This window comes from Gavialis gangeticus, unplaced genomic scaffold (genome assembly GCF_001723915.1).
Source record: "Gavialis gangeticus isolate Ggan-Ray unplaced genomic scaffold, GavGan_comp1, whole genome shotgun sequence".
In the NCBI taxonomy this organism is placed as follows: Eukaryota; Metazoa; Chordata; order Crocodylia; family Gavialidae; genus Gavialis; species Gavialis gangeticus.
The window spans coordinates 7,725,659-7,733,620 of record NW_017729020.1 but is presented as its reverse complement, the minus strand read 5'-3'; the positions used below and the strand labels follow the sequence as shown (position 1 = coordinate 7,733,620).

General features: G+C 61.9%; 1 protein-coding gene across 6 annotated transcripts in view; it reads left to right on the top strand.

The window, feature by feature from the left end:
• DMTN (dematin actin binding protein) overlaps window positions 1–7,956 on the top strand; it is a 23,587-nt gene extending 15,631 nt beyond the window's left edge. For 5 of the 6 annotated variants that reach the window (XM_019514490.1, XM_019514492.1, XM_019514489.1 and 2 more), the window contains 15 exons: window positions 334–390; window positions 1,326–1,400; window positions 1,624–1,779; window positions 1,969–2,013; window positions 2,147–2,255; window positions 2,536–2,592; window positions 2,694–2,846; window positions 3,137–3,246; window positions 3,343–3,448; window positions 3,697–3,761; window positions 4,019–4,067; window positions 4,556–4,563; window positions 5,932–5,991; window positions 6,298–6,378; window positions 6,766–7,956. In XM_019514490.1, the coding sequence (XP_019370035.1) occupies window positions 373–390; window positions 1,326–1,400; window positions 1,624–1,779; window positions 1,969–2,013; window positions 2,147–2,255; window positions 2,536–2,592; window positions 2,694–2,846; window positions 3,137–3,246; window positions 3,343–3,448; window positions 3,697–3,761; window positions 4,019–4,067; window positions 4,556–4,563; window positions 5,932–5,991; window positions 6,298–6,378; window positions 6,766–6,879 (1,206 nt within the window). In that variant the 5' untranslated portion in view covers window positions 334–372 and the 3' untranslated portion in view covers window positions 6,880–7,956. The remainder of the gene's footprint in view (window positions 1–333; window positions 391–1,325; window positions 1,401–1,623; window positions 1,780–1,968; window positions 2,014–2,146; window positions 2,256–2,535; window positions 2,593–2,693; window positions 2,847–3,136; window positions 3,247–3,342; window positions 3,449–3,696; window positions 3,762–4,018; window positions 4,068–4,555; window positions 4,564–5,931; window positions 5,992–6,297; window positions 6,379–6,765) is intronic. The other variant, XM_019514494.1, reaches the window with a different exon arrangement.
• Window positions 7,957–7,962: the final 6 nt, after the last annotated feature.

Below are 7,962 nucleotides of genomic sequence, written 5' to 3'. Positions count from 1 at the left end.
CCCCCCCCCCCCCTGAGCCTGGCGATGAATATTTCAGACCCGCCATGCATGCCTCGCTTCACGTTGGCGCCAGGCTCCTGAGTGCAGGCAGCCTGGCCTGGCAGCAAAGTCCTGGGAGGCAGAAACACTTGGCAGTGGAGACCTCTTCACCCTCCTTTCTGGGGCCGGTCCCTGGGGCAGGGGATGCTGGAGAGGACCTTGTGGAGCCTGCAATCCCAGCACCCCTTCCCCCTCCAGCCCCCAGCCCGTACGCTGCTCAGGGGCCAGGCACTGGCAGCTCCATGCATCCACCTGGGGTCAGTCATGGCTAACCGAGGTGCCTTCTCCCCGCAGGACGCTGTGAATGACCCCGGCCTTCCAGCAGCCAGCTGAATGGAAAGGCTACAGAAGGTAAAGGGGCTGCCACAGGTGCTCCTGCCCCAGGCGCCCCACTTTGAGAGCAGGCAGGGGCAAGGAGGGGCTGGAGAGTCCAGCCATTGGGTGCAAGAGCCTCTCACCCCCCATTGCAAGCCCAGCCCAGCGCGGAGTAGTGGCCCGGGGCCATCAGCTGGCGGATGCCAGGCGTGTGCAGCACAGCGCTGGCACCAGTGGGTCCAGGCAGGGCAGAGGGCAGGAGCTGGCACTGCCCGCTCTGTTGTGTTGTCTCGGAGGGGGCCTTCGGCAGCATTGGCAGAGGGGCAGGGCAGGGCAGGCTGGCCCTAGCAGAGCTGGCTCCTTGTCTCGCTCTTTTGCCACCCGGCTGTGCAGCTCCCTCTGCCCTGGGCATCCCTGCCCGGCTTGCTGGAGTCTGGGCAGGCAGCACCACCTAGTGGTTACTGCAGCAAGCTGGGCTCAGCGTTGCTCCTCCCGGAGACCTCACCTTGCTGGGAGGGGGGCCGAGAGCTGTGGGCCCTTTGGACCCGGGGGGGCTTGACCCTGAGGCTTGGTATCTAATGGAGCAAGATTAGTGCTGGAGGGGAGTTGCCTGCGACGCTTCCCCCCGCCTCCCTCCCTGCGTGCCTGGAGCCCGGCCAGGATCAGAGCAGGGCCGGGTGGGGATATGGCCACTTCCAGCAGCTCCGGAGGGAGGCGGGTTTGTGCAGGAAGGCACTCCCTGCCACCAGCAGACCAAGCTGCCTTGCGCCCTGGTGCCCAGGGCTTCCCTCCCTACTAGCATTCGGGGTGCAGCAAGACCTGGCCGAGAGCTGCTTCCCCTGGCATTGCTGTCCTGGATGCGCCTTGCTGGGGGGTGTCGTTGCTGGGCTTCCTCCTCCTGGCACCTCCGGCTCTACCGGCCATGCTGCTTGAGCAGGTGGCATTCACACGTGCCTCCTCCTTCTTTCCAGCAACCCTTGACCTCCCCGGGGAGCGTCTGCTCCTCCCGTGGGTCCAGCGTCCCAGGATCACCCTCCAGCATCGTGGTAAGTGCAGCCCCCCTTTGCCAGTACGGTGCAGTGGTTTGCGAGGGAGTCCGTTGGTGGCTCTACCACAGACCTGGAGCAAGTCACTGCCCCTTGCAGCGTGAAGGAGGGCACCGGCTTCCCCGCAGGCTGTGAGGGTTCAGTTCCCTTCAGGGAGGGACGGGGGGCTCTTGGGAGAGGCTCGGGCCTCCCAGGCTGAGACGGAGCCTGTCCGTCTTTGCAGGCCAGAATGGATAATGAGGTGCTGGGCTACAAGGACCTGGCAGCCATCCCCAAGGACAAGGCCATCCTGGACATCGAGCGCCCCGACCTCATGATTTACGAGCCTCACTTCACCTACTCCCTCATGGAGCACGTGGAGCTGCCCCGGAGCCGCGAGGTGAGGGCATCTCAAGTAGGGGTGGGCCCCCGCGTCCTCCCCCCACGCCAAGCCACTCAGCTGGTGTTGGGCAGTTCCCATCTGGCTCCTGGGGGGTCCTGGCTCCTGCTGAGATAGGGGAAGTTGTTGCATGCTAGCGATGTCTGCAGGCTGCAGCAGTTAAGTGTCGGCATCTGCTTCCCTCCGCAGCGGTCCCTGTCGCCCAAGTCCATCTCTCCTCCTCCTTCTCCAGAGGTGAGTCCTGCCAGGCGCTGCCCCTTGCACAGCTGCTTATCACCAGCCTGGGATCAAGGGGCTGGCCCAGGGAGCCAGTGGACTGGACAGCCTCCCACCTCTCTCCTCTGACACTGGGTCTCCCCTTTTTCAGGTCATCCGGGACTGGATGGAGAACAAGTCTCCAGGAAGTGCCTCCCAGGCAGCTAGTCGCCGGACTAGCAGCATGGCCCGGGCTGGAGTGCACCACTTCCACCGGCCTGGTATGCCCCACACTCTGCCGTGGGCTCGGGGGCCGTGATCCCCTGATGTCTGTGCCCAAGCAGAAACCCCAAATCACTGCTGCCCTGCCTCGCTGCCGGGCGGGATTACAGCCAGAACTGAACTCAGCCCCAGGCCCTCTCCTCCCCACCCCTCCAGTATGCAGCAAGGGGAAAGCTGCCTGCAGTGAGAGAGCCTCTCTCCCCTGCTCCTTGGCTCTTTCCTTCAGTGATGTGTATCTCCCTGTCTTCCCCTGGCCCCTGAACCTGCCCCTTCCCCCAGAGATGGACAAGATGGAGCTGAACATCTACAAGAAGCCCCCCATCTACAAGCAGAAAGGTGAGCACGGCTGCGCCCCAGCTGGGTGCTCTGCATTTGAGGTTTGGGGCACACGTCCATGGAGATGGCAACCCTCCATCCTGCCTCCCGGTCTCTTCCAGAGCACCCGGCGGGAGCCCAGCATGGCAAGCACATGATTGAAGACCAGATCATCGAGTCCTCCAAGTTCCCAGCAGCCCAACCCCCCGACCCCAACCAGCCGGCCAAAATCGAGACGGACTACTGGCCCTGCCCTCCCTCCCTGGCAGTCGTAGGTAGGTGACAGCAGGGTGGTTGATGCCCAAGCTAAGCCAGGTTGATGTGGGCATGGCAGCCTGCTAAGAGAAACAAAACGGGTGCTAGTGACTTAAAACACTGTCATTGTGGGGATGGAGGGACCAAAACGCCGGGACTCTGATTGTGTGTGGCTGGAGCAGGTCCCTTGAGACACTGGATAGCCCTGAAGCTGGGGCGACTGCCTCCCTGACTCCCCCTGCCAGCTGGATGGCACACAGGGTCGTATCAGTGATTTCTTGGCTCTTCTCTTCTCACTGTGCCTCCCCAGAGACAGAGTGGAGACGGCGGATGGCCTCCAAGAAGGGTGAGGAAGAGGACGAGGACCTCACGGAGGAGATGAAGAACCTGCGCGAGCTCCAAAAGCAGGAGCTGAGTAAGGTAGGGAGAGGCTGGGGCCATGGGGTGCTCGGGGACGGTGCAGGGGGTCTGGCCTGGCAGAGACTGATCCCTGACCTACATGCTCCCTCTCCTCAGGTCACCTCCAACCTTGGGAAGCTGATTTTGAAGGAGGAGATGGAGAAGTCTCTCCCCATCCGGAGGAAAACCCGCTCGCTCCCAGACCGAACACCCTTCCACACCTGTGCGTGGGGCCGGGCGCAGACCAGATTTGCCCTCCCCCTCCCCAAGCCTCTCCCCGGGGTGGGATCCATGCTATTGAGATGCCTGCTGGGACCTCCTTACAGTACCTCTTACCAGGGCTGGGGCAGCAGAGAGCTGGGAGCTCCCCTATTCCAGCCCGGTTGCTCATCCCCTTGGGTAACGCGGCCCCCTGCCGTGCTTTCTCCTGCAAACAGCATGGGGGTGACTGCATTTCTTTCTCTTTTTCAGCTCTGCACTTGGGGAATTTCAAGTCCTCCTCCCTTCCTGCCTCCGGGAGAAGCACCCTCACCAGGGTAAGGGAGGTTTCTCACCTCTCCAGATGGCACCAAGCTGAACTGCTCCAAACTGGAACCCCTTCCTGGCCCCATGCTGGGTGGGTGCTGCCCCGCATGGGGATGGGCTGTATGCCTACGGGGCAGGCAGAAGGCTTCCAGTGAGGAAAGGACCAGAGTCAGGGGGAGCAGCTGGCTCCGAGCCCTGCTGGTGGGGGAACCCAGGCCTCTGTCACCCTTTGGGGTCACTGCTGACACCATCCCTTCTCCTTTTGCAGCTGCAGTCTGCCGAATTCAGCCCAGTGGGCAGTGAGAGGGGGAGCCCAGGTAAGAGAAGTGCAAGGTTGCAAGGACAAGGGGCAGTGCTGGTACCCACTCTGGCCACTCCCGACCAGCTTCCACATGCAACACAGCTGTCAGGGGCACTTCGTCATGAATCCCCAGGGCTAGATGTGCAGCAAGGGGAACTCCACCCAGCCCCCTGGGCTCCAGTGGGGTCTGGTTCCTGCTTGCCGCAAGCCTGTTGCTGCACTGCTGTCCCTTGTGGACACGCTCAGTTCCCACGTCATGTAACATCCATGGGGCAGTGGTACCCACCTTCTGGCCATCTCCACAGAGACCTCCCCCCCGGGTTGAAAGGGTCACAGAGGCCCCACTAGCTTTGCATGTCTCTGTACAGTGAGGCATAATATACAAGCTTAGTCTGCCACTGCCTGTGCCAGTTGTCATCCATTGAGGACCAGGCCGCATTGCTCCCTGGCCAGGGATGGAGGTGGGGTTGACAGCCATGTACCTTGTTCCTTTGTGTTTTACAGGCCTGCAGGTAAGCCCGCACCTGACTGCAGGAGTGGAGACACAGCAAGAGGTGGGGTGTCCTGGGCCAGGGAGGGGAGAGTGCCTCTCCCTTCCCTGCAGGGCCAGCATCTTCCTGCCCCACTGGGTGCCCGAGGGAGAGAGCTGGTGCCAGGTCTCCAATGGAACTGCTGGTGGGGGTGGGCGCCAGCAGGGCAGGGGCTGGGGCACGACAGCGGGGATGGGGGTCCGGGGAGCCCCGGAGCTGTGGGAGGGTGCAGCAGGACACTGTTGGTGCCTGCCACTTTAAGACCTGGGGCCAAGCAGCCAGCAGGTGCTTAATTGCGGTGGCCATTTTAGAGCTCTGGCCGCCCATATAAACAGGGCATTTTGCTGCCTGGCTGGAGAGGCAGCAACATTGCCTGGTTGTGAGGCTCCATAACATCCTGGAGGTAAGGGAGGAGCTGTAGGGGATGGCTAGGAGGCTCCCGGTCCTCGGCATGACCTAAAACTGCACCCTGCCAGGAGTGGGTGCTGTGCTGGGGCTCTCAGTGGCGCGGGAGCCCCCAGGAAATGCCAGGCCAATTACCACCCTAGTGAAAGGTGGGTCAGGGCACCTTAACCCCTGCTCCCACCTTTGGGTGGGTCACCCGCTAGTACGGCCCAGAGGGCAGACCCCAGGAGATAGTGGGGCTAGAGGCTCAGGGACCTGATCTAGAGAGTACCCTTGGCTGGTCAATGCTGGGGCCAGGACCAGGATGGTCAAAAGGGCCAGGGGCCCACCGTGAGGGATGCCCAGAGCTAAGAGGGCCTGGAGTTTCTGACTGGCCTTGGAGGTGAGGCCAGGGCCTGTATGGCGAAAGGTCCCGAGGGAACCACACCCAAAAGGGGAAAATAGTTTCGGGGAGCTAGATGGCCTGAATGAGGGCGGGGTAGGCTGTCTGATTGGAGGGGTCCTGACAGGAGGATTCTGGGGCCCAGTGCAGGGCCGGTGATGTGGATAACAGCTGGATGCCATCTGTGAGGCATAGGCTGTGGTGTGGGGGAGGTACGGAGCTGCAGATGGTGCCCCCTGGCATCGGGGCAAGAAATGGGCAGCCTCCTGCTTTAATTAACAACAATTAATTAATTATCATCAAGGCATGGCAGGCGAGAAGTTGGGCAGTTAGCCCAGAAACAGGTGGGTGGGCCACAGGGAAATCGGCCCAAAGGAGGCCCCCCTGTTGCAGAGCGAGACACTGCAGAGGTGCAGGGATGAGGCTGGAGCACTTCTCTCTCCAGTGCCTGGAGGGAAGCCTGTCGCCCCGGCTGTTGTTCAAGTCCCATGAAGGTGGGGTGGGGAGAGGGGCTCTGGCATGAGAAGCTCTGCGCCCCAGTCCTGTGGCTTTGCTCTTTGCAGAATGGCCAGAGGGGGAGGATGGACAGAGGGAACTCCCTGCCCAGCATGCTGGAGCAAAAGGTAAGGGCCATGGCTGCAGGGCCATGAGTCAGATGATGCACACCCTTGCCAGTGGCTGGACTGGCTGCATAAAGCCTTATGCTTTAGGAAGATGTCTCCTGCAGGCTGGGGTGTGGATTTACCCCAGGGCAAAGCATGCTGGTGGTTGCAGGAGGGGCACGCGTCAGTGGCATGTGCCGCCAACCACCTGAACTGGGGAGGTATGATGGGATGTGTGCCCTGGCAGGCTGGGCAGTGGCGATGCAGGGGAAGATAGGGCAGGGAGCAGCGTTTCCTTCTAGCTAACCTTTTCTGTCTTGCTTTCAGATTTACCCCTACGAAATGCTGATGGTGACAAACAGGGGCCGTGTGAAGCTGCCCCCAGGAGTGGACAGAACCAGGCTCGAGGTATGAATGGAGCTTACCCCCATAGGGGACTGGGTGTGGAGAGGGAGAGCAAGGACATGGCAGAGAGTGAAGCCAGGCTTCCGGCCCAGGGGCTGCATCTGCGCAGGAGACCCTGATTTGAACCTGCACCTTTATAAAGCTCAGTCACTGCTTCCAGTTTTAACCTGACACACGAGTCCTTGCTGAGGCTACATGGGGTGAGCAGCTCGGTTACAACCATTTCAGTTCAAGCACCCTGGGGGTGTAGATGGGTTTAGGCACAGGGTTTGTCCCCCTTGGGAGCCATGATTAATTAGCAAGTCCTGTAGGCAGATGCACACGCGTGTTGACACGCGTGCCCATGGAACCTGGGGTAAAGATGTCTCCCCTGCTCTGCCCCCCTCGCAGAGGCACCTGTCCCCCGAGGATTTCCTGCGTGTCTTCGAGATGTCCCCCGAGGAGTTTGGGAAGCTGGCGCTGTGGAAGCGGAACGAGCTGAAGAAGAAAGCTTTCCTGTTCTGAGCCCGGGCCCGGGCCCGGCCCCTCCTAGCTGTGATCTCCGTTAGTGTCACACACAATCCGCATCGCAGCCGCTTTAGGGCTCTCGAGCCGGTTTTAACTAACAAACACCTCCCTCCCCTCCCGGGAGAGCACTGATCCTCCGCTCCCCCGGCTCCGGGGGCTGGGGGATCTGTGGCCCTGCACCCCTCCACTCTGCACCCCTCACTGGTATCACTCGCTAATGCCTGATGGTCTGGCTGACTGGGGTCCCATCTCTTGGGGGCTCAGCCCATGGCTGCTCTTAGTGGAGCAGGGGGCTGGGGGATCTAAGCAAGGCAGGAGGAGCAAAACCCCCAACCCCAAAAGGGCTCGCTCGGCAGGACAGCACTGAACCGGGTGCAGGGGCGATCTGGAGGGGAGCAGCGGTGGGCTTGTTGCTGTGCCCTCTTGGGCTGTGGTGGGACGACGGGGGCTGTGGCAGCCTCTCGCGGCACAGCAATTGAGATAGGATAGGGGTGCCCAGGTGTTGCGGGGCTCCAGGCATTGCCACAGCTGCGTGTCCCCAAGCTGCTCAGCAGTGAGGGTGTCACCCGTGTCACCCCTGCTGTCTCGGTCAGAGCCAGCCCATGGGACAGCATCTCCCTGCTTGTCCATCCATCTGTCTGACTGTCCCCTCCACCCCCTGCAGCCTGCTCCCCGGGGCTCTGCTCGTCAGCCCCTAGTCCTTGTCCCATCGCTGGGCGAGCTCCCCCATGCCAGCCTCCCCTGGGTAGCGTGACCAAAGCTTTTAGCTCACCTGGCCCCGACTCTGAGTGTGAGAGGGCCTGGCCCTCGCCAGCTATGGACTTTGCTGCAGACCCTGTGCTCAGCCCCACACCAAGCCAAGCTGCTGCCCTGCTGTGCACAGGAGTTTGCCTGGGCAAAGGATAAGCACGGGCTTGGGGTGCAGGCCACGGGCAGGCTCAGCCTGGGCAACTCTCTGTGCCATCCCTGGCAGCTGCCTTGCTCTGTGCCCCTCCAGCTCCCCAGGGACAAGTTCCTCCTGAAGACCCCTTGCAGAGGGGTCCACACAACCAATACACTGCCACAAGCCGCAGGGCACCG